This window comes from Pelophylax lessonae, assembly GCF_965119305.1.
Source record: "Pelophylax lessonae genome assembly, chromosome: 8".
NCBI lineage: Eukaryota > Metazoa > Chordata > Amphibia > Anura > Ranidae > Pelophylax > Pelophylax lessonae.
Window position 1 is genome coordinate 193,725,923 of NC_138775.1, and position 26,823 is coordinate 193,752,745.

The following is a 26,823-nucleotide window of genomic DNA, read 5'->3' on the forward strand; positions in this document are numbered from 1 at the left end:
GGACACTTGTCCCAATTTACTAGGATCTCCCTTTGAAGGGATCTCGTATGGAGCTGTGTAAACTGAACCGCCTCACAAAAAGGTAGATACCATCAGGCCCAGCACCCACATGCAAATCCGGAGGGAGGACCAGCTGCTGGACAGCAGTAGATGAATTGCAGCATGCAACTTCTGGAGTTTGTCCAGAGGACGGAACATTCCGGCTACAGCTGAATCCAGAGTCAGACCAAGATAATCCAATTTTCTGGATGGAATCAGAGCAGACTTCTAGTAATTTAGAAGCCAACCGAAATCCTTCAGGGTCTAAATTGTGATCTCCATGTCGTCCATCAAGGCAGCAGAGGATTCCATATGCAAGAGAAGGTCGTCCAGATAGTCCGGTACCGCAATTCCCCACTGACATAGCAACGTCAGAACCAGGGCCAATACTTTTTTGTGAAGACCCAAGGAGCGGAGACGAGACCAAAGAATAATGCCACAAACTGGTAATGCTCCTCTCCCACAGCAAAACTGAGGAACAGCTGGTGTTGGGCACATATCAGAATGTGCAAATAAGCATCTTTGATGTCGATAGATGCAAGAAAATCCCCCTGATGTAGGGAAGCTACCACTGTACAAATGGACTCCATTCTAAACTTCTGTACCTGCACAAAGCAGTTCAGGGCCTTGAGATCTAGAATTGGACGAACCTTTCCCTCGTGCTTTGGGACTGTGAACAGGTTTGAATAAAAACACTGATGCTGGAACCATCACACCCTGAAGCAACCGATCTTGCACCACCCCAAAGCGAACTTGCAATCGGTCTGGGAACAGACGCACATTGGAAGGGAAGAACCTTTCCGGAGGGCAAGAACAAAACTATCTTGTAACCGGACACTATCACTTCGTGGACCCATTGGTCGTTTACCAAGCAGGTCCACGAGCCCAGAAACCAGTGAAGATATCCTCCCGACCCCAAGCAAAGGTGGGGGCGCACCTTCATGCTGAAGGAGCCTTGCCTGCGGGTCTAGAGAATCCCACCCATAGCTTTCCAGACCAGGGCCACTCGGAAGCTCCCGAGGAGTACTTTTGAACCCTTGTCAGTGGACCCTGAGGGACAAGAAAAAAAAACAAAAAAAAAAAAAAAAAAACTTGTGAGCCGAGACAGACGGGCCACATCTGCGACAAGGTTCTTTCCCCTTCCCAGACTGTTAAACTCTAACCGATGACATCCAGGGTAGCCCCAAACAGGTGATCGCCTTGAAAGGGAAAATCAGTCAGCTTTTTTTTTCAGCTTGGGGTCGGGGGGATATCTTCACTGGTTTAGAAGTCTGGTCCGCAGACCAACACTTAAGCCTCAATACATGCCTAAGCACAACTGCCGTAAAGATAGCTTAGAAATTAGGGGAGCCACGTTGAAAAAGGCAACTGCAGCCCCTAGGAATTATGGTTTTCTTGTTCAACCTGGAGATAGGGGGGTCCACCACTGGTGGAAGAGTCCACTTCTTGAGGAGAGACTCCTCAAAAGGGGTACCTCACTGCAAAGCGTTTTGGACACTGCCACTCTTTAGAGACAAATTTGTCAGAATAGGAGGGATAAGGAAATACTGTGGGTGCCAAAGGGAACAGGCGCCACAGCCTCAGCTGCATCCTCCATTTTTAAAGTTTCCAGCACCGATGCAATCATTACGTCAACTAGGGCCTTCTCATGCGCAGCTACAGGTGAACCATCCTCACTATCTGATAAATCAGGGAGCGTGGCCGCAGAGTGGCCCCACGTCCACGGTGGCTGAGTCAGATTGAGGCTCTGATGAGATAGATGAGGCAGGGGACGCTTTTTGCTAGCCAGCCCCTCAGGCCTCCTCCACCTCTGACCTGTAGCCTCTGAGATGGGGTCTAGTGGGGAAAACATGCTCATGAGACTCCATATGTAAAAGAGGGGGACCCCCACAAAAAAAAAAAAAAAAAACATCTAGCACTGCTATGAGACACCCCCACTGCACCGGTAGCACCCATGGGTCACCAGCAAGCAGAGCACCCCACAACCTGCAGCAGAGAGAGGGGGGAACTCCACAAGACCAGCAACGGCCTGTACCAGGGATAACCACTGCTCCATAGTCAGGCCAGGGAGGGGCCCATGTCCACCCCAAAACCCTCCAGGGGGGAGAGGTGGGATAGCTACTCACTATACCAGGAACCAAGGGGGCATCACTCCAGACAAAACCTCCTCACCATCGAGATGGAGGCTGTCGGTCAGGAGGAATGCACCGACTCAGGCCGTGACCCGGCCATATGCGACCTCTTGAGACGTTTAACTCTCAGGCCAGCCCCCGTCCAATGGGGCTATGTCACGGCCGACCTAGCGTGGAGCTGTGGTCTGCACCGCCCTCACTGGCCAGACTGGGGTGATCACTGGATCTAAATATCCAGCCCGTCGTCCAGTCCGGCAGCAGATTTTGGATCTCGCAGGAAAAAAAAAAAAAAAAATCCATGAGGAAAAAAAAAGAAAAAAAGCCATATTAAAAAAAAAAAAAAAAAAAAAGGGCCAGGACCAGAGATACCAGCAAAAAAAAAAAATGAATGTCTATAGCAGAGAGGGGCTGTATACCACCTAGGACTGCCCATAGGCATAGCCGAGTCTATTATCTGCCTAGTGTCCTGTACTCCTGTAGGGGGCAATATAACCCTGGGGTTCTGAATAATGGAGAGCTACACACTACTGTACACAGAAAGCTGAACTTTTTACAGCCTTCTCAAGAAACTTCACTATAGATGATAATTAAAGTACTGACAACCATATGTCAGATGCTTAAATTCGTGAAAGCCAACACACATTCAGCATGCAATCTCCTGCCGGTAGGTTTCTATCACTTTCCTTTGCTGCAGTGCAGTCTAAGGCTGCATTCACACTTGAGGGTAGCGTTTTTTACCGCGATTTTACCGCAATTTTTTCAGGCGTTTTTCATTGACATCTATCAAAAACGCTGGTAATCAGCCCAAAAAGAAGCTCATGTACTTTTTTCAGCTACAGGCGTTATGCAAAACGCTCAGATGTGAACAGGGGCCATTTAAATGAATGGGGTTTTACTTGTTGGGCGTTTTGGAAGTGTTTCTTTTGAGCGTTTTTGGAGCTGAAAACGCCCAGGTGTGAATGGAGCCTTAGAAGATGGAAAACCGCTCTTGAAGGAAAACTATGAATGGCCATTTGATCAATATTATATTTTGTTTTACAAATAAACATCTAATACAGAGAACACCCATGACAAGGAGTTCACAGAGCACTATGGCTTTCTAGAGCTATAGCACAGCAAAAGGAATTTGTGGTGTTTTTCAGAAAGCGGCATAGGAGCAGCTCGCAGGTGTTCAGAAGGTGCTGCACTTCTGATTCCCAATGTCTGTTTTTTGCTGGATTTATTTTTCATTGCTGAAATACAATTTCAGTCAAGCATTTGGCTCGCTGTGTGGCTTCACTGTCGTGAATGGGCAAGTTTTGACAGGTGGTGCAGGAAACTTTGCTGCCCCAAAGCTGCCACAGCCACAAAGCATCGCATCATATGTATAGTAGTACAAAGATCACTTTTTTATGACTGTCTGCTTAACACAGTAGCCTTGTTTTACCCCTTGTCAGTTAAAGCAGAACTATAGGCAAAATATATCCATTTTGGATAGAATTAAAAACGGTAGTATACTCATTTTTGTGACTTTTACCTACAGGTAATGCTTATTATAATTACACACACAAACACACACACATACATACATATTATATATATATATATATATATATATATCCTGCACGGTTTAGGAGATATTTGCCCTGCATGCACCCAGATTTTGCTAGTGGCGCATGCGCCGGACCTTCAGAGTTCCAGGCTGGGCACTTGCCAGAAAATGACTCCAGCTCGCATGCGCGGGAGTGACGTCATCACGGCACTCACATTTTGTTTTGCCATATTTGTCCCATTGGGGAAATATACCTTCATTTTCTGTCCCATAGCAAAACAGGAAGTGAGAGGAAAATCCATGCAAATTAGGGAAATCTCTGTCCCCCCGGTCATCAGAACTAGCGTTCCCATAGGAAGATTTCCCTTCCAATACTTTTCTGGGCACAACCCAAAATTTGCGATTTTCTTTTACTTTCAATGATGGAAACAAACAGGACAAATAGAGAGGGTGAATCTCAATTAGGGGGAACCTAACAGCAATAAAACCAGACATATGTTCTAATCCCGCTCTCCTCTAACCAAAACTAAAAGAAAAGATTTGTTTTTAGTTTGTTACAGGTACTTCTACAGCGCTATCAATTTACACAGCACTTTACATATGCGGTGGATATAAAAAGTCTACACAACCCTGTTAAAAACGTCAGGTTTCTGTGATGTTAAAACACAAAAAAATACAAAAATAATTTCAGAACTTTTTACTCCTTTAAACTGTACAACTCAGTTGAACAACAAACTGAAATCTTTTGATAGGGGGGTGCTGGCTATGTAGCTGTGTTCAGAATTAAACTCATGTTACAAAGATTGTAAAGTTTTTTTTTTTGTAAATAAACATGTCATACTTATCTGCTCTGTGCAGTTGGTTTTGCACAGGGCAGCCTGGATCCTCTTCTTCTCGGGTCCCTCCCTTCTATCGAGTGCCCTCACAGCTTGCTCTGGGGGCACCCAAGCCGAGCTGCAGCTCTGTGTCCCCATTAAGACACAGAGCTGCGGTTTGGCCCCCAATCCCTCTCTCCTGATTGGCTGACTTTGATTGACAGCCAAGGGAGCCAATGGTGCCGCTGCTGTGTCTCTGCCAATTAGGAAGGAGAGTCCCTGACATCAGTCCCTGCCCTCAAGGAGCTTACAATCTAAGGTCTCCAACTCCCATTCTTACATACACGTACTAGGACCAATTAAGACAGGAGCCAATTAACCTACTAGTAGTTATACCTTAAGGAGCATGCAGCACACTGCACTAGCGCCTAGTTGTTTATCTTCCACATCCCAGTTAAGAGTATTGTGGCACAGAGAACACTAGAGGCAGATAAGTTAATTTCAGGTTCGAAGCTGCAATACACTTTAGGTTTTTTTTTTTTGTTTAATTTAAAACTGCATGCAGAATGTTTGTATATGTGCCTGGAGTTTATCTTTAAAATACAAAACATATGTTTGCATAAAGTCGAGTTCTTTCTCTATGCTTACATATATATGGTGATAATTCAACTGCTTACTAGATACAAACTGAGTAGAAGTTAACCACCTATTATAAAAAATAATTTGTGAAAATCATTGTATCTAAGGTTAAAGATGGGTTACCTTTGTAGTAGTGGCAAATACACACTGCCGGCATAACCATTTCTCATCACTATCAATCACAGTGGAGTCAATCTTTGGTGTGTGGCACAGTTGGTGATATCCTACAACCACAAGAAAAAAAAAAAAAAAAAAGGCTTGTATTCATGTTTACTTATTTATCTTACATAAAATGACAGACATACAAATTTTGGAACTTTAGTGACCAAAACAATTGTAAGCTTATACCAACCTTGGCCACACTTGTCACAAATAACTATCTCATTTGGTGCTTCGGAATACTCCTCCTGACATATTGAACAAACCATTTCCCCACTTTCAGAGGCTCCTGAAATTTAAGGCAAGAACAAGGGCTTTTAAAAACGTAAAAGAATTTTAAAAATATTTAAAAGAAGAGATCATGACACTATCCACTCACCTGTCCACCTCAGAAAGCCTTGTACGAATTAAAAAAAAGAAAAAAAGAAATACAAGGCTTCTTTTAAACGTCAGAGATGTGGTACAAGCAACTCTATATCCAACAGTATAAGAGAAGTGTCTGGTGCTGTTGCCAGAAAACAGCAGCACAAGCTACCACAGTTTACAACAGCCTAAGCAGCGAGACCTTCTGACATGCCAATAATTTGTTGGGTCCAAGCTGGCTGTAGGTGCTGTGGCTGCAAGACCCATTCTAGTCTCAAAACGACAAACCAAATAATAGGCACATCGCCTTCCAAGCGAGGCATACAGCACACTCTGCTCCTCTAAGTTTTACCCCGGGAGGGGCATGACTCATAATAGACAAATCATATAACAAAAAAAAATAAAATACATACAGGACATGTTGGCCCTGTCATCCTCGTCTCATATCTAACACCTTTTTAACCCTCAGTTTATACTAATCAGCCCTAATTAACTCCTTCATAATCCTTTTCCAGTGGATTTTTTTTTTATTTCTATTTCTCCAATCATTAATACTTAAACTAGATTTAGTTACTAGTTTTGTTCTGTATTTTTTTTCCAACTTAAAATATATGCCTTTTTTTTTCCTCCCACAAATAAGAGCTTGCTTTTTGTGGTATTTGATCACATCTGCGGTTTTAATTTTTTTTTCTATATAAAACAAAAAAATTATATATACAGTACAAAGAGTTTTCTTTATTTTCATGACTATGAAAATTGTAGAGTCACACTTCAAGAGGTAGTCACCTGAAATGGTCTTCCAACAGTCTTGAAGGAGTTCCCAGAGATGCTTAGCACTTGTTGGCCCTTTGCCTTCACTCTGCGGTCCAGCTCACCCCAAACCATCTCGATTAGGTTCAGGTCCGGTGACTGTGGAGGCCAGGTGATCTGGCGCAGCACCCCATCACTCTCCTTCTTGGTCAAATAGCCCTTACACAGCCTGGAAGTGTGTTTGGGGTCATTGTCCTGTTGAAAAATAAAGGATGGTCCAACTAAACGCAAACCGGATGGAATAGCATGCCGCTGCAAGATGCTGTGGTAGCCATGCTGGTTCAGTATGCCTTCAATTTTGAATAAATCCCCAACAGTGTCACCAGCAAAGCACCCCCACACCATCACCCCTCCTCCTCCATGCTTCAGGGTAAGAACTAGGCAGATTTCCGCTGGTCTAATGTCCTTTCCTTGTGTTCTTTAGCCCAAACAAGTCTCTTCTGCTTGTTGCCTTTCTTTAGCAGTGGTTTCCTAGCAGATATTCTACCATGAAGGCCTGATTCACAGTCTCCTCTTAACAGTTGTTCTAGAGATGTGTCTGCTGCTGGAACTCCGTGTGCCATTGACCTGGTCTCTAATCTGAGCTGCTGTTAACCTGCGATTTCTGAGGCTGGTGACTCGAATGAATTTATCCTCCGCAGCAGAGGTGACTCTTGGTCTTCCTTTCCTGGGACGGTCAGCATGTGAGCCAGTTTCTTTGTAGCGCTTAATGGTTTTTGTGACTGCACTTGGGGACATTTTCAAAGTTTTCCCAATTTTTCAGACTGACTGACCTTCATTTCTTAAAGTAATGATGGCCACTCGTTTTCCTGTACTTGGAATTTTATTATGGCAAGAAAAAAGCAGCTAACAGTCTATTCAGTAGGACTATCAGCTGTTTATCCACCTGACTTCTGCACAACACAACTGATGGTCCCAACCCCATTTATAAGGCAAGAAATCACACTTAATAAACCTGACAGGGCACACCTGTGAAGTGAAAACCATTTCAGGTGACTACCTCTTGAAGTGTGACTCTACAATTTTCATAGTCCTGAAAATAAAGAAAACTCTTTGAATGAGAAGGTGTGTCCAAACTTTTGGTCTGTACTAATATATATATATATATATATATATATATATATATATATATATATATACACACACACACACACACACACACACACACACACATATATACATACATACACACATAGTATCTCACAAGTGAGTGCACCCGTTACAATTTTTGTAAATATTCTATCTTTTCATGTGACAACACTGAAGAAATAACACTTTGCAAAAATGTACACAGTAGTGAGTTTACAGCTTGTATAACAGTGTAAATTTGCTGTCCCCTCAAAATAACTCAACACAGACATTATTGTCTAAACTGCTGCCAACAAAAGTGAGTAAACCAAGTGAAAATGTCCAAAAATTGTGCCCACTATTATTTTCCAGCTTCACAGGTTGTCACTGGAGTCCTCTTCCACTCCTTCATGACGACATCACAGAGCTGGTGGATGTTAGAGATTTTCGCTCCTCCACCTTCCATTTGAGGATGACCCACAGATGCTCAATAGGGTTTAGGTCTAGAGACATGCTTGGCCAGTCCATCACCTTTACACTCAGCTTCTTTAGCAAGGCAGTGGTCGTCTTGGAGGTGTTTGGGGTTATGTTGGAATACTGCCCTGCGGCCCAGTCTCATGCTCCGCTTCAGTAGGTCACAGTACATGTTGGCATTCATGGTTCCCTCAATGAACTGTAGCTCCCCAGTGCTGGCAGCACTCACATAGACCATGACACGCCGTCTTTTTAAACTGCTGTGATCTTGGCCAGCTTAGTTTCAGGGTATTGGCAATCTCCTAGCAGGGTTTGTACACATTTTTACCAATAAAATTCCATGACTTCGAGTAAATATTCATGACCTAATGTTTCATGAAATGTCTATGTAACCATTGTAATTTAACCAATATCATCAACTAGATTCAAATATACTGGAGAAAGAAAAAGATTTGATGGGCGCTCCTGCTTGGGGATAAAGCTTCAGTTCAGGCAGTCATGATGGATAAGGTGCAGCCGGACTGGTATGGATGGCACAAATGCGGCGCTTACATCGAGGGCAGCTCTTGGTTAGGCCGAAGCAACAGTCCTACTAACAGGCAGAAAAGAGAGAAAAGGCGCCACTCAGTGTAGCAGATGTAAATAACTTTGACACATTAAAAACTTAGATGGCGGTAAGCGCCCATCTTCATAGCGCGCCGTCCTTCCGGGTCTGCTGCGTTTCCGTCCCTGAGGCTGGCCAGCAGCTGGGAGATGACACTAGGGGAGAACCAATCAGGGGACTCAGTCAGATGGAGGCAGCGGTGAAGCGCATACCTCACTGGATGGCCACACAAATGTGATGACGCAGGGGGGCAGTAACCGGTTTCAGGGGTCTGAAGAAGAGGCTAAGCCTCAAAACGCGTAAGCCTTTACAGCTTCCGGGGACAGTATATCCTTAGATCTCGATGCTGAGGACTATGTACCTTGACTGATATGCTTTTATCAAGAACTCGTTTGTGAGTATTTTTATACCTTTCATTTTAAATAAATCTTTTAAAGGATGATGCACTAGGCCGGTGCGCCCTTGTGTTTGTCTGACATTACCAAGAGGGTTAAGGCAGTGCTGGAAAATAATGGTGGCCACACAAAATATTGACACTTTGGTGTGTACTCACTTTTGTTGCCAGCGGTTTAGACATTAATGGCTGTGTGTTGAGTTATTTTGAGGGGACAGCAAATTCCCACTGTTAGACAAGCTGTACACTCACTACTTTACATTGTAGCAAAGTGTCATTTTTTTTCAGTGTTTTCACATAAAAAGATGTAATAAATTATTTACAAAAATGTGAGGGGCTTACAGAGGCAGACTGCCGTTCTGCTTCTCTCCGGAACGATCGCCAGTTCCTGGCGGACATCCAGTCCGCCACACCAGCTTATTGGCTCCGGGACGCCAGCGGCGCGCACCCCAGTATCGGAAGAGCAGAATCACGTACAGGTACGTGATTCTGCGCAGAGGAGCTGCCGCACCGCAGTAAATGTACGTGGGGGCAGTCAGCAAGAGGTAAGGTTATGACAAAGTTATTGCAAAATCTTTCAGCCCATAGCAGAAATGTTAAAATTGCTCTGTTCCATGGACAGTGTAAAAGGGCGAGAGCGGAAGTGGTTAATCACTATTAAGCCCCTCCCAGGAAGAAATGTGTCAGAAGAGGTACTGGTGGACAGCATTATTTATAATCTAGTATTCGCTTTGGGAAAAAAATGATTGAAGAAATGGGATTTGGCAGGAATCTGGCTTTTCATTTTTGGGTTAAACAAATATAGAAAAGGGAGATTTGGCAGCAGTAGCTATTATGCAGATAACAGTAAAATTATTAAAGTCAAGGATAATTCCTCCATCCTACCTGTTTGTATGTCCTTCCAAAGTACCCACGATTTAGAGCTGTCTTCAAATAATATAAAACAGCTCTGCTGAATGTTATCTATCTGTAAAATAAAGCATTAATTGTTACATAAAAAAAACAAAAAACAAACACAAAATCAACTTCTAACAGGCACAAAAAAAAAAAAAAACACCTCTGTGTGTGTTGCAATCAAGATTGCATTATTTAGTTTTTGACCAGTTGTACAAATGCAAAAATTCTTTCCTTTATAAAGCTGCAGATTAAGAGGGATTATTTATTTACTGCAAAGTCCTCATCATTTTAACAACGGTCAGGCACAGTCATTTTCAACACTGCCATATTGAGTCTGATCAGCCAATTACAGCTCCAATACACTGTTTTTGTACGTTTCCCGCACAATTTCGATTGAAATCAAAGGTGATGCATCATACACATTAACAAGCATTTTATGGTGTGTTGCAATCTTTACATTTCACATCAACACGCATCATAACCCATGTCAATGGATCATGTCATTTGATGGATTTCAATGCATCACACAGGCCAATAAATAAAAAACAAAACGTACCAAGCCTATGGGAACTATAGTAGGAATATGAAGGATGCTTCCACTGCCCTTCTCATGAACATGCTAGTTGACTATCACTCTCTGGTTTTAGTAGTTTTTGATTTACTGACACAGCAGGGGCATGCAGCAAGTAAAGCTAGAACTACTTATTTGCACCTGTTCCTGGTCTGACTCAAAGCACTGAAGCATGATGGTCATGGAACTAGCACTTTCATTAGGTTTTCCAAAGTTCAAGGAGAGCTCAGACACCCAAAGCATTCAGCCTGCAAATACCAGACTGCAGCCCCACCCACACCTTTTCAGCTTCGCTCCCAGTGCAGGATCAAACTTCAGATATTTGTAATAAGGCATACAATTGCAGTGTTGTGATCCATAACTCATAGCCAACCCAGGTCTCAAGATCATAAAATTGAACACCACGTTTTTAGGTTGCTGAGGTACACTGGAAGATAACAAATCTACGTTTAGGCCCTTCTACATTTCACTTTAGAGGTTCTAGATTAGATTAATAAAGCAGAGACAGCATTTAGGTGTGTTGAAAATACCGACAGACCAGATTAGCATGTAATAGAAAAAGAAAAAAAAAAAAAAAAAAAACACAGGGTGCCCTAAAGAGGATTTTTTAAAACAATTAAAAGGTCAGCAGCTACAACTAATGTAGATGCTGACTTTTAATAAAAGAACTTATACCTGTCCAGGGATCCAGCATTGTTCTCACCCGGGTCAGTTCTTTGCTGGTCTTCAGGGCCCTGGCATGTTTACTGTGGGAAGCAGGCTTTAGGGTGAAGTTCCTCTGACAGCCCATTCACACAGCAGCGACACGACTTGCCGGGGCGACATGCACGGACTTCATATCATTGAAGTCAATGCAAGTCGCCTCCAGGTCGCCCCAAAGTAGTACAGGGCCCTTTTTCTAAGGCGGAGCGACTTCTGTCGCTCCTATTAGAATGGGTCCTGTGCTAATCAATGGCAGGCGACCCACCGCGACTTGTCAGCGACCGAGTCGCCTGACAAGTCGCGCTAGTGTGAATGGGGACTAATACTAGCTAGATGAACTCACTAAGTCAACTTCACCCCTTTTCACTACCAGAGACAGCGCTCCTTTTTAGAACACGGTAAAAAGAAAAAAAAAAAAAAATTTTAGGTCTTAGTTTAAACCCCCAAAGACTATATATTTTCCTGAAAGCAGAGAGACTATGAAGAACGTTCAGTAAAAAAATACATTAGCATTAGTTTTAGTGTACACAAACAAAATATTACCCTTTTTTTTTTTTGCAAAATATAAGATTAGGTTGCACTGAGTAAACAGACACCCAACATGTTAAGCCTTAGTGTGTGTGTGCGCCTTTAATTTTTTACACCTTCTCTCTCTCCCCCCCCCCCTTCTTTATTAAGACACCAGGGGTCTAATTAGACGCTCTCCAACAACTTCTTCCACTGCAGCCAAGGAAAGTGATAGCAGAAAACAGGATTTACAAAATCCTCATGGCTTCCAAAGTCTTACCGGCTAAGGAGATTATTGGACGGACGCTCACTGGGTTTTCCTCCTTCCTACCAAGCAACACCCACCGTGTGGGTTCTGGGCCCGCAGGTGGGAGAGTGGAGACCAGGAAACAAGGCGAAAGTCCTGGGGGTCCATGGAAAAGATTGGGCACTAACATGAAAGCTGACAGGATTGTCACATTTACACACAAATCACCACCAATGTATGACAGGTCAGCAACAGTAAGAGTAAAGCAGCTACCCCCACCCAAAAAAAAAAAAAAATTCCTAAAATAATTTTCTCCCCTCGAGGGCCATATTTTCCTACATCTGTGATGCAGAGGGCAAACCTATGCCATCAACATTTCTTCACAGACTAAACACGAAAATGCACCTTAATTCACAGCGATTTCAAAGACAATAGCTTTTAGGTTTTTTTTTTTTTTTTTTCCTAGACACAGGATATACATTGTATCAGTCATTACCTTTTTGATAGTTCCAAGATAAAACAATCCATCTGACCATCTTGCTAGGACATCTTGACCTTCTTCAAATTTACAAACTTGCCTCTTGGGTTTCTGTCCATGCCGAATAGATGACTTTGACAAAGACTCTGAGGCCTTCTTAGTCTGCCGGAAAGGGGATCTTTTAAGGACCAGTGACTTGCCTGCAGCAGTTGCGTCTCTTAAGAAAAAAAAAAAAAACGCATTACTACCAAGACCATTCCAAATACATTTTAAAGTACACATCAAGGTGGAAAATAAAAATCTAACAAGCTAAGTTACAAGTTCATTGAACATTTAGGAAAGTGAATCATTATAATGGAGGGTAGAGAGGAAATATATCAAATGATCAGAGTGGTGAACTCTCGGTATCTGAATCAACTAAACATCAATAAATAAATATCCAAAAATACAAAAGTAATTAATTAATACATGAAAGACACATCAATCATCAAAAAGGCAAACAAAAGCCCATAGTCAAATAAAATCAATACTACATAAAAGGGTAGTCCCGTATAATATAGGTGTATCACATGGAGCTTTCCAACATGTTTCGCAGTGCAGACCGCTTCTTCAGGGCATAGATAGATTATATATATATATATATATATATATATATATATATATATATATATATATATATATATATATATATATATATATATATATATATATATATATATATTAGGCACATTCATAGAAAACAAATAACAATTGCTCTGTCCCATGGAGGGGGGGGGGGGGGGTAAAGGAAAATGCAAAAAAAAAAAAAAAAAATGCAAAATTTTTTTTTTCTTCCCCTCCATGTCATGGGATAGGGCAATGGTTATTTGTATTCTATGACTATGCCAATATATATGTATTTTTTTTTTTATCAAATATAACTTTATTAAGACACGGAGGGGAGTACAGCAGGACAAAAAGACTGTCACCAAAAATAAACAATACAAAGAAACAAAGCAAATAAACATAGCAAACAATGAAGAGCTTCATCATCATGAGGATCAGGTGCAAAAACAATGAAAAGAAGCCTGATCAATAGGCCATCTACAGGTGAAGACACAGGGGGACCTACTCGTGGTCCTCCCCAAGGCCAGCTGTGGCTGCCTCGTCTTCTAAATCCATTAAAGTAAAAAATGCTGAGTTTCTTTGTCCGTCCACTGTACACCCCCCCTTTTTCAAAAAAAGAAGGGGAAAGGGGATAGGTAGAGGAGAAGGGAAAAAGAATAAGGAGAAGAGCAGCGAGGGGGGGGGGGGCGGGGAAGTCAACCCCGACGATGGAGTCCACGCCACACGAAGGATGTTCAGGAGGTCAGCAAATTGACACCTTCATCAGATGTGTTCCATCAGATCAGATATTCCAGAGCTCCCAGGTCTTGTGATATTGTTCCTGCTTACCTTGTGCAGTCAGTACTAGGTCCTCTATCTTGCTGATAGCCTCAACCCTTTTCAGCCAATTCGCCACCGTGGCCGTGGGGTGGGAGGGTGGTGTTGGCTTTTCCATAAAAGAGGAATGCATGCTTTGGCTGTGTTGACCAGGGGGCGAAGGATAGATTTCCTGTATTTCCTCACAAGAATGTCCGAAACATGGAGGAAGAAAGCCAGATCATCTGAAATAACAATCTGTGAATTTTTGGGCTATAGATCTGACCCCCGTTCAAAAGGCTGATAGCTTCAGGCAGGACCAGAAGATATGAAGTAGAGTTCCACGATCCCTCTCGCATTGCCAGCACTCCGCCGTTGTGTTCGGGTATACTTTGTGCAATTTGTGGGGGGTATAATACCACCTGGTTAGCAACTTGAAATTAGTTTCCTGAATGCTGGTGCAGATAGAGGATATTAGGGAAAGTCTAATGATGTTTTGTAGTTGTGTTTGAGTGAAAGTACGGTTTAAGTCAGCTGCCCATTTAGTCAAGCACTGTAGGGGAGGGCCTGTCTTTCGGTGTAATCAATAGGCTGTACATTACAGAAAGAGTGCACGGGAGAACCCCCTCGTCAGAACAGAGCTCCTCAAACGTGTTCAATCAGCGGCTGACATCCGACGGAGTCGGGAATGAATGTAAAAAGTGGTGTAATTGCAGGGCTGACCAGAAAAAGTAAGCTGAAAGGTGCCAGTGGAAATTAACACCTCCAAGGAAGGCCAACCAGAGATCAGAAAGTAAGAAGCATGGAGGCAATTGGACGCACCCAGGGGCACAAGGTCAGTTGATGTGAGGATCGGTAGAATCTGAGGATTGCCTATTATGGGGAGCTTGAGGGGAATAGAGAACATTGCATATTCGTTTGATGGCAGACCTGTAATGTGGTTCCCAGGAGCGGGTGTGAGCGCAAATTCGGGGGCAGGTCGAGGTAGCACCAGATTGCACTTCTAAGGGGGGATAACAGTTTGCTCTTGTTCTATAATTATCCAGAGTTCAGACGCCTGGTGACGGCGCCAATCAATAATCCTGCTCAGATGAGTCGCCTAATATTTTTGTATATCAGGGAGATATATGTATTTTATGACTCTTGTTTGTCTATACTGGATTTTTACAGTGAAACACAGAGATAGAAGCCCTGAAGAAGCGGTCTGCACCACGAAACATGTCGGCAAGCTCCATGTGATACAACTACATTATACGGAACTACCCTTTATGACTATGGGCTTTTGTTTGCCCTTCTGATGATTGATGTCTTATGTATTAATAAATTACTTTTGCATTTTTAGATATTTATGTATCAATGTTTAGTCAATTCAGATACCGAGAGTTTCACCACTTAACGCCCATTGATATATTTCCCCTCTACCCTCCTTTTGAATTTTTGGATTGGTGTCCCCCTGGTTTTGGGCTGTTTTAAGCTTAAACACAAGATCCCTGTTATACATCAATTCCAAATTCTTGCCCTTTGAATCTTTATAATAAACGGATCGTTTTGCAAATTAAAGGGCTTGGTAACAATCACATGCTAGTCCCAGCATTGCTGGCCATCTTGTCAGAATGTATTTATTTTTATGTTGTCTTGCTGCAGCATGCTCTTCCCCAAAAGAACCACTTTAAACTTTAAGTAGAACTGAAAACATTTTTTTTCGAACTGGATTGTGTGGAGAGTGATAAGAACACCTGTCAGGTTTTTATTGCCATCTGTAACCCCCGTTATGGAGATTCATTCACGTTGTATGTCCTATTTACTATTTTCACCAAAAGAAAAAAACAAAATCCCAAATTTTGGTTTGTCCCCAGAACAGGAATCAAGGTGAAATTTTCCAAAAGGGACACTAGTTCTGGTGACAACCAGGGATTCCCTCACTTTGGAGGGATTTCCACTCACTTCCTGTTTTGGATATTAGTGTCACTTTAAAGAGGATGTAAACCCACTCTGCAGGTTTTTACTTTATGACAATTGCAGCGATACCACATACTAACCTTGACCCAAACACTAACCCTGGCACTGACCTAAATGCGGCCCATGGAAAATACCAACATCAAGGGATAAAAATGTGATCCGTTTTCTGTTGTGAGTACAATATGGGTTTATGAGATTTGAATAAAAATGCATTCTGCTTTTGGGTAAGTTTTACGCAGCATCCCAACTTTTTGGGGATGCATTTTCTGGGCAACTCAAGATGTGACAATAAGTACCTCAGACTACAAGACACTGAATTTAAATAACCTTTATAGGCGAACTGGAACTTTACTGTAGACGTGCTGTTATGCAATAGCAATATGCTAAATTGTATGGGTTCATTATTTTGTGAACTGTCCCAATTTCTCATTATGTATTGCAATGAATACACAAAATCATATGATCATCCCTGAAAATGTACACATCAGGGTAATCAACTTGGTGCACTAATTAGGTTATCTGTCAAGCCCAAACACTTGAAGTGGTTAAAAACCCAATTAAAGAATTCTAAGCTATTTGTGCTTTGTTTTTGTAATCCAAATAGATTTTCCTTTAAAAAAAACCTACAGATACTGCCAGTAAGTTGTTCTTTTGGTAAAGAGAGGCAACAATCCATAGGCACTTCTGGGCTTTTGGGGCACTGCCAGCGCATGCTCTGCTTCTTTGTACAAACCAAACCCATCTCTACAGCTATGGCCATTGATTGATGTTGTGTCATGTGATCACTTGTGCACAGCCTGAGGAATACACTGCAGTAATGTCAACAGGATGTGCAGAGACAAAGAAAAACGAAGGGGGGGGGGGGGGTCAATTAACCTAAAGATTTTCTTTTGAAGGAAAGGTATTCAAAAAATTTTAACACACTGTACGGTTCATACAGATTTTTTGTGCCCTGCACTACCTTGCAATATCAGATGTATGGGGTTAACAACCACTGTAAATAAATACTCAAAAAAAAAATTTTACTAAACACAAACCACATATAGGTTTCTTCTTCCTTTCTCTGTTGGGGTCCCCCAAGGTTCTGTTCTTGGACCTCTCCTATTTTCAATCTACACCTCCCCTCTGGGTCAGCTGATAGCCTCCCATTGCTTCCAATACCATCTCTATGCCGATGATACCCAAATCTATTTATCCACCCCTCAGCTCACTCCCTCAGTCTCCTCATGTATTAACTAGCAGTCTGGATGTCACACCACTTCCTCAAACTCAATCTAGACAAAACCAAACGTATACATTTTTCCTTCACCGTGTACCCCTTCCCCTGATCTCTCCGCCAAAAGTTGATGGCACAACTATCAGTTCATCCCCGCCTGCCAAGTTCCTAGGTGTAGTCCTAGACTCTGAACTCTCGTTCAAGCCCCACATCGAATCACTGTCCAAACCTTGCCACCTCAACATCTCCAAAACACGCCCCTTTCTAACCAATGACACCACAAAGCCCCTAGTTCTCTCCCTGGTTATCTCGCGCCTCGAGTACTAAAACTCCCTTCGCATTGGCTTACCTCTACATAGGCTATCCCCCCTTCAATCCATCATGAATGCTGCTGCCAGACTCATCCACCTCAGGGTCTGCTACTCCGCTCACCCAACAAATTAAATTCAAAATACATTTTACAAAGCCATATACAATTTAGCACCCAGCTACATCACTAGCCTAGTCTCAAAATACCAACCTAATCACTCTCTTGGTTCCTCTCAAAACCTCCTGCTCTCTAGCTCCCTCGTCACCTTCTCCAATGCTATGGAACTCCTTACCCCAATCTATCCGATTATCTCCGACTATTAGCTTTTAGACAATCCCTGAAAACCCTCCTCTTCAGAGAAACCTATCCTACCCACACCTAACAACTATACTTCCACTTTCTCCATCAGCTCATCCCCCACAGTTATTGCCTTCAAACAAGGTATGAACCACATAAGGAGCTGAGGACGCTGCACACCCCACATAGTAGAAAATGGCAAAAGGATTCCCCCAGGGTTTTTTTTTAGCAGCAGTGTATTAAATCAAACTAGTATTTTTGTAAAAATTTTATTTTATTAATTCATAAAAAAAAAATTAGTTCCACGTAGAATAAAAATTATATTCTGGTTACAACAAAAAGTCACCCAACAGTAGTAAACGTTTGTGCATGGTAGCAAAATGGACTACCGAAAACTAGAATACTCCGACGCGTTTCAAAGTCGTGGTCTTCAGGGGGTTTTCTTTGCTTAAAGGATGATAAAACGACTTGCAACCAGAAACCTCAATCCGAAAATTCCCTAAAAAGATCCCCCAGATTCTAGGGCTGAAACAACTAATCGATTAATCGATTATAATCGTCAACTAATCGATTATGAAAATAGTTGTCAACTATTTTCGTAATCGATTAATCGTCAGCCGATTAGTTGTCCTTCATACAGAATGCATTATTTGTTTACATATCAGAAAATACAGTGCAACACACATACAGCTCAGCAAACCATCCATACATGTCAGTAGATGACAGAGAACTTGTGAATGTGTAAGGAGCAATGCCTCATGGGAAATGTAGTCCTGGGCAAGAGAAGGAACCAAGTGATTCTAAAGGCAGAGGTTTTTTAACCTTGCTATAGGGACACTCTGTACAGTACTATACTTTGCTGCTTCCTATAGGGGCACTTTGAAGGCAGAAGGGGCTGGAAGTGCCATGGGGGGGGGGGGGCAGAAGAGGAGAATCAGTGCTGCTCTGTGAAAAATCATTACACAGAGAGGATAAGTATTACAAGATTGTAAACGTTGGATTCTTTTCTTTTTAAAAACAATCACTGTAAGGGCTCTGTGCTGGGAAGATCAGCATCTGAACCCAGAGGAGGTGGAGGCCGATAGACTAGAGGTGATATAAGGCATTACAATTACATTTAAATTAAAAGTTTATTAGTATTGTGCATTATACTGTATTTAAAATTATTATATCCATGAAAAAAAAAAAAAAGTCTCAGCTTTTAGTACTACTTTAATATATAAATGTTATTTTCCCCCCTCCACCCTTCATATACCTTCATGTCTGACTCCCAGTTAAAATATCCGGCATATCCGACTTCTGGGCATATTTTTTTACTATATACATACACATGAAAAAAAAAAGCATGCTGCTGCTGCTGTTACTAAAGGTCTTCTGCTTCCCATACATGTATTGGATTTTTGGACAAAAATATTTGCATCTATATTTGTTCAAAAATGATTTGTATATTTGTTGAATGGACGAGTGTTGTTTGAAAATTCCACTTGCTTTTAACCACTTAAGCCCCGGAGGATTTGGCTGCTAAAGGACCAGGGTTTTTTTTGCGATTTTTTACTGCGTGACTTTAACGGACAATTGCGCGGACGTGCGACGCTGTACCTAAACGAATTTGATGTCCTTTTTTTCCCACAAACAGAGCTTTCTTTTGGTGGTATTTGATCACCTGTGCGATTTTTTGATCACGCGCTATAAACAAAAAAAGAGCGTAAATTTTGCAAAAATAACAATATTTTTCACATTTTTTTATATGAAATTCCCCAAAAAAAATGTAAAAATCAAAATTTTTTAACATTTTTCGGCCAATTTGTTTTATGCTACCTATGTTTGGTAAAAAAAAAAAAAAAAAAAAAAAAAAAAAAAAAAAAAAAAAAAAAAAAAAAAAAAAATCGCAAAAAGCGTATTTTGATTGGTTTGCGCAAAAGTTATCGCGTTTACTAACAAAGGGAAAGATTTTTGTCATTTTTGGTGTTTTTTTTTTTAACGCGTAATGGCGGCGATCTGCGATTTTTTTTCGGTACTGCGACATTGCGGCGGACAGATCGGACCCTTGACTGACATTTTTGACACTTTTGGGGGTACCAGTGACATTACTGCAGTAATCAGTGCTATACATATGCACTGTTACTGCAAAAATGACACTGGCAGGGAAGGGGTTAACTTTATTGGACAGGGAGGGGTTAAGTGTGTCCTAGGGGCGTGATTCTAACTGTGCAGGGACATTCCTATTGGTGTAAAAGCAAAGATCAACCGTTCTACATAGTAGAACGGACAGATCTTCACTTTTACACAGGGAGAACTGACAGGCAGCTTGTTTACACAAGCTGCTCTGTCTTTCTCCCTTCACAGGAGCGATCGTAGTGTGACTGGCGGACATCGAGTCCGCCGGTCACACGCACTGACTTGTCTGTGAACGAGCCGCGGCGGGCGGGCGCGCGCCCGCCCGCAATAGGCTCGCAAGTCAGTGACATGCGAGTGACGTACCGATACGTCACTCTGCCTGGCCGGGGCTGACCGCCGCAGTATATAGTCGTGCGGCGGTCGGCAACCGGTTAACAATAAATTTTAAAATAAATAAAACTTCTGAGCAAAAACCACATACACTATTTGAAGATTTGTTTGATCGAGAAGTTTTCTATTCTGCTCCTTCAAATTTTCCTGTCACTGTGGTTGACACCGGACACCAATATACACTAATGGTTAGAAAAATCGGATGAATGTTTTTAAAAATTTTCTAAAAAAAATTTAGTTTGTGTATTACCAGCATAAGTGACAGCAGGCACAGGGAGCTTGTATCAAACTACCTGCCTATTAATAAGTGAGTCTATCATGATTATATACAAATCCGGTCTGAAAATTTATAAAACAGTGTTTTATGTCTTTTAAAAATATTGATCTCGGTGTCTGATATGTACCACATTTAAACCTCTAATAATACATATATCTGTTTCAGAGTGGATTAAATATCCAGCTATATAGCTGGATAGTTATATTTACCACTACATATAGATATTCAAGAATATTAACTAAATTATACACTTTTTTTTTTTTTTTTTTTTTTTAGGTTTTTATCCGATTAGTCGATTAATCGAAGCAATAATCGGCCAACTAATCGATTATGAAAATAATCGTTAATTGCAGCCCTACCAGATTCCCACAGTGTCCACGGGAAGAGGGCTTGCGAGGGATCACAGTTAAAGGCAGGCGGAGAACAGCGAGAAGCATGGCCAGGGAGTACACTCCCCACAGGTTGGCTGGCTGAAATGTGACTCACTGGGAATTAATTGGTGGAGACATAAAGGATAGTATTTGTTATAACACCCTTGGAGACATCCTGCTCTCACAGTACCCGGGAACATGAGTCACATTTCTGCCAGCCAATATTTTTTACAAATATACTAGTTTGATTTAATACACTGCTGCTTAAAAAAAAAAAAAAAAAAAAAAAAAAAAAAAACCCTGGGGGAATCCCTTTTGCCATTTTTTACAGTTTTTGCCTTTTGTTTCACTTGACCCTCCCTTCTAGATTGTAAGCTCTAACGAGCAGGGCCCTCTAATTCCTCCTGTATTGAATTGTAACTGTATTGTCTTTTGGGATGCACCGATCCGACTTTTTTGGTCCCGATCCCGATCTTTTGCTTTGTGAAATCTCCGATCCCGAGTCCGATCCGGAAGTACTGCTTATAACAGTATCGTATCGATAGATACCTTATAAAACATTGTGCATTCAAAATCTAAAATGTCATGGGTTTAGTCTTTAAGAGGTTAAACTTCCCTCCTCAGACGGAACGAAAAGATACATTGTAATCATTGTGTTTACATAACTAGGAGAGTTGAAGGCATTTGCAGGAGGCTCTTTTTTTTTTCTTTGACAGCTGTTCTCTGCTACCTCACAAGCTATAAAGAGCAAAACCGGATCGGCCCGTGGATCTGTTAATTTTTAATCCTAGTTTAATCCCCCGATCCAGCTATTTTGCCCGTATCGGGGCCAATATCCGATCCGAATATCGGATCGGTGCATCCCTAATTGTCTTCCCTCATATTGTAAAGCACTGCGCAAACTGTTGGCGCTATAGAAATCCTGAATAATAATATAGCATAAGCAAACATTTGTTTGCTAAATTGCTACCCATTTCTTCTGCGGCATCACCAGAGATAATTGGGAGGTAGACAATAGAGGTAACTGTAAACATCTTTTTAACGGTCCAAAAAATGTAAATATTTTGGCCTGAGATTTCCTGCCTACATTGGTCTGTGCTATTTGAATTTCAAATCATGTGGGGAGCCAACAAAACGTGCAAGTTGTGCATTTGTATTTTATTATATTGTATTCATTTCCTGTGTTTACAAATCATCACAAATTTATACGCAACTGTTTTCTGCAATACTGCTGTCAGGAAAAGCAACCTGCACAATTAGACGTTACATCTGTATGAATAAAAGGAGAACTTGCCTTTGATAAAGGCAGAACAAAGCGTGGTAGGAACCTAGCTCACAGGAAGACACAAAGAGGTGCTGCCATGGACATTTACCCTGCCTGACCCAATTAACCTTTTAGTTGCTAGCAGAACAAAAAAAAAAAAAAAAGTACGAAAAATTTGTTGGAATACAGATATTAGAGCCAGCTCACACTACCGCGACCAGAAAGTCGCCCCATGAAGGAGCGACTTGGGAAGAGACTTAAATGATAGGCGACTTTGTCTGTGGGGAATGCCTGGGTAATTTTTTTCTTCTTCCTGGAAAGTCTGATCACAGATAAGGATCCGACTTAGAGGGGACTCCCATTGAAGTCTAGGTGCACAAGTGGGATAGAGGTCGCCTTGAAGTAGTACAGGAACCTTTTCTGAAGTCGGAGCGACTTCAGTAGTGCATATTAAGATGGCTCTCATTCATTTACATTGAATTTGTAATGACAAGCGACTTGAGGTCGCACAAGTCGTGTCCCAAGTCGGAGTAGTGTGAACCGGCTCTTACACCCTACCCATGTGGATTAGATCAGACATCATTCAGCCTCTCTGCCAGGTTAAACAAACAATGCAGGCCAACACCCCCACGGGTGCCCAACTGGGGGGGGGGGGGCAGCGTTGGTCTGTGCACCCGCACGGGTGCCCTACTGGGGGGGGGGGGGGCAGCGTTGGTCTGTGCACCCGCACGGGTGCCCTACTGGGGGGGGGGGGGGGCAGCGTTGGTCTGTGCACCCGCACGGGTGCCCTACTGGGGGGGGGGGGCAGCGTTGGTCTGTGCACCCGCACGGGTGCCCTACTGGGGGGGGGGGGGCAGCGTTGGTCTGTGCACCCGCACGGGTGCCCTACTGGGGGGGGGGGGCAGCGTTGGTCTGTGCACCCGCACGGGTGCCCTACTGGGGGGGGGGGGGCAGCGTTGGTCTGTGCACCCGCACGGGTGCCCTACTGGGGGGGGGGGCAGCGTTGGTCTGTGCACCCCACACAGGTGCCCTACTGGTGGGGGGCAGCGTTGGTCTGTGCACCCCACACAGGTGCCCTACTGGTGGGGGGGGGGCAGCGTTGGTCTGTGCACCCACACGGGTGCCCTACTGGGGGGGGGCAGCGTTGGTCTGTGCACCCGCACGGGTGCCCTACTGGGGGGGGGGGGGGGGGCAGCGTTGGTCTGTGCACCCGCACGGGTGCCCTACTGGGGGGGGGGGCAGCGTTGGTCTGTGCACCCGCACGGGTGCCCTACTGGGGGGGGGGGGGGCAGCGTTGGTCTGTGCACCCGCACGGGTGCCCTACTGGGGGGGGGGGGGCAGCGTTGGTCTGTGCACCCGCACGGGTGCCCTACTGGGGGGGGGGGGCAGCGTTGGTCTGTGCACCCGCACGGGTGCCCTACTGGGGGGGGGGGGGGCAGCGTTGGTCTGTGCACCCGCACGGGTGCCCTACTGGGGGGGGGGGGGCAGCGTTGGTCTGTGCACCCGCACGGGTGCCCTACTGGGGGGGGGGGGGCAGCGTTGGTCTGTGCACCCGCACGGGTGCCCTACTGGGGGGGGGGGCAGCGTTGGTCTGTGCACCCGCACGGGTGCCCTACTGGGGGGGGGGGGCAGCGTTGGTCTGTGCACCCCACACAGGTGCCCTACTGGTGGGGGGCAGCGTTGGTCTGTGCACCCCACACAGGTGCCCTACTGGTGGGGGGGGGGGCAGCGTTGGTCTGTGCACCCACACGGGTGCCCTACTGGGGGGGGGCAGCGTTGGTCTGTGCACCCGCACGGGTGCCCTACTGGGGGGGGGGGGGGGGGCAGCGTTGGTCTGTGCACCCGCACGGGTGCCCTACTGGGGGGGGGGCAGCGTTGGTCTGTGCACCCGCACGGGTGCCCTACTGGGGGGGGGGGGGCAGCGTTGGTCTGTGCACCCGCACGGGTGCCCTACTGGGGGGGGGGGGGGCAGCGTTGGTCTGTGCACCCGCACGGGTGCCCTACTGGGGGGGGGGGGCAGCGTTGGTCTGTGCACCCGCACGGGTGCCCTACTGGGGGGGGGGGGCAGCGTTGGTCTGTGCACCCGCACGGGTGCCCTACTGGGGGGGGGGGGCAGCGTTGGTCTGTGCACCCCACACAGGTGCCCTACTGGTGGGGGGCAGCGTTGGTCTGTGCACCCCACACAGGTGCCCTACTGGTGGGGGGGGGGGGGCAGCGTTGGTCTGTGCACCCACACGGGTGCCCTACTGGGGGGGGGCAGCGTTGGTCTGTGCACCCACACGGGTGCCCTACTGGTGGGGGGGGGGCAGCGTTGGTCTGTGCACCCACACGGGTGTCCTACTGGGCGGCAGCGTTGGTCTGTGCACCCACACGGGTGTCCTACTGGGCGGCAGCGTTGGTCTGTGCACCCACACGGGTGTCCTACTGGGCGGCAGCATTGGTCTGTGCACCCACACGGGTGCCCTACTGGGCGGCAGCATTGGTCTGTGCACCCACACGGGTGCCCTACTGGGCGGCAGCATTGGTCTGTGCACCCACATGGGTGTCCTACTGGGCGGCAGCGTTGGTCTGTGCACCCACATGGGTGCCCTACTGGGCGGCAGCGTTGGTCTGTGCACCCACATGGGTGCCCCTACTGGGCGGCAGCGTTGGTCTGTGCACCCACATGGGTGCCCTACTGGGCGGCAGCGTTGGTCTGTGCACCCACATGGCTGTCCTACTGGGCGGCAGCGTTGGTCTGTGCACCCACACGGGTGTCCTACTGGGCGGCAGCGTTGGTCTGTGCACCCACACGGGTGCCCTCCTGGGGGGCAGCGTTGGTCTGTGCACCCACATGGGTGCCCTCCTGGGGGGCAGCGTTGGTCTGTGCACCCACATGGGTGCCCTCCAGGGGGGCAGCGTTGGTCTGTGCACCCACATGGGTGTCCTACTTGGGGGGGCAGCGTTGGTCTGTGCAAGCGCTGCACTACAATTGGCAGCAATGAGCCAGCCTGCATGGGGTTCCGCATGTCCTGTGTGAAGAAGGCCTTACCTGACTCTCCTGTCCTCAGAGCTGTAGATTAGGTAATGATTATGAGGGAGGGGTTCCCTCAGACCTGCAGGCTCATTATCAGGGTTCCTCCATGTTACACAGGGCTGTTCTAGAAGGGTCTGTGAAGGTGTCAGGTCAGCGTGGCCCCATGTTCCTGATAGGGTAGGAGAACACAGAGCCCTCACCATTCATTTGGGATGAACAATGGTGTGCACAGCTCAGGTGACAGGTCCCCTTGGAGAGACGGACAATAGAAGGCTCCGGCCTGCTGCGACTCATTAACCCGGCAGAGACAAGGCCGCTCAGCACACAGGAGGCCGGGCTCCCCCCTTTCCGGGCCACACTCACCTCATTCGGTCACTTCAGTGGTGCAGAGCGCCCCCCACAGCGAAAACACGAGTCAGCGCTTCCAGCGGCTAAGTCACCGGACCTCGGCGGGGCGGGAGAGGGGATGGCTCCAGCCGTCGGCTCCGCTCTACACAGACCCAGCTAACGGCCCGGTTCGGTTACACACCTTCGCCATTTTGGTTTCCCGCGGAGCGCACAATGCATTGTGGGAGCAAATACAAAACAGCCTTCACCAACCCTCCGTGCGCATCCGTATAGGGGGCTGCCAAGTGCCGGTGTAACGTTAAAAAACCATACCCCGTGGAGAAACCATACCCTCGTCACTTCCGGGCTGAAACAGCTGAGCAGCGCAGCAGTGCGCATGCTCAGAGCCCCGGATACGTGATTGAACATTAAAGAATTAGACAAGTGCGCATGCTCGGTGGGCATGAAATTCTCACGGCACTGTGTCTAATGTAAAACTTGCGGCGCTTACATTAAAACAGCTCCTCTGAAACGTAAATCATCTCCGCTCTTCGCCCTGTCACTGCCCTCATCTCCGGTAATAAATATAAAAGCGGCGGCGGGTGTATGAGATGTAAATGTGACGGCGATCGCGGCTCCGTGATCCGCTTTTATATTTATTACCGGAGATGAGGGCAGTGACAGGGCGAAGAGCGGAGATGATTTACGTTTCAGAGGAGCTGTTTTAATGTAAGCGCCGCATGTTTAACTACCGTGAGAAATCCATACCCTCCGTTGCGGAACCGGAAGTGACGAGGGTATGGTTTTCTCACGGGTATGGATTTTTCACGGAACACCGGTCACATGACGGAGAGGAGGCGGCGGGGAGGCCATCTTTAGTGAGGGCAATTTGCCAGTCTATGGGAGGAAAGGATGTGCCAGACAAAGAGGTCTGGGATGGTCTCGACCTGACTATTCATTGTACAGGAGGATTTCTGTCATCGCTCTTTCATTATTACATTTATTATACCCGCTGTAATCTAATTTAATGAAAGACAAGGGTACAATAGTGTATGGGAAATTCATCTTCTATAATCTTAATGAGGTCTGCTGATTTTTCTTTGCTTCTGTTGGCTTGAGAAATGCACCAATCAGCTATAACATTATGGCCACAAAAAAAAGAGCCCTGGCCCATCTCAGGTTGGACGCCATTAGACCCCTGAAGATCTGATGTGGTATCTGGCACCAAGCCGTCAGCAGCAGATTTTTATGAAGAAGAAGTACAGCCAAAGCTCATTTTGCTATACTTCTTCTGTGAATCACACCAGTGCAGTTCATTCTGCACTCCTGTCGCATGTATTCAGCAGACAGCGGGCCCAAGCTCTGTCAGCTGACATCATAGAGCCTGTCCAGGCTCAGGAAAGATTGCCACCATATGGTCGGGATTCACCCACATGCCTGGACCAGC

The 26,823-nt window shown here is 45.1% G+C and overlaps 1 protein-coding gene across 1 annotated transcript in view; it reads right to left on the reverse strand.

Annotated features, from left to right (window-relative positions):
• Window positions 1–25,670, reverse strand: part of MTF2 (metal response element binding transcription factor 2) — a gene marked incomplete at its 3' end in the record, with an annotated part of 94,384 nt that extends 68,714 nt beyond the window's left edge. The window contains exons 1-5 of the mRNA XM_082265815.1: window positions 25,413–25,670; window positions 12,449–12,647; window positions 9,914–9,995; window positions 5,509–5,604; window positions 5,280–5,380 (exon numbers count right to left, since the gene is read on the reverse strand). Coding sequence (XP_082121941.1) covers window positions 5,280–5,380; window positions 5,509–5,604; window positions 9,914–9,995; window positions 12,449–12,647; window positions 25,413–25,417 — 483 coding nt within the window. The 5' untranslated portion in view covers window positions 25,418–25,670. The remainder of the gene's footprint in view (window positions 1–5,279; window positions 5,381–5,508; window positions 5,605–9,913; window positions 9,996–12,448; window positions 12,648–25,412) is intronic.
• Between the last annotated feature and the right edge of the window lie 1,153 nt (window positions 25,671–26,823).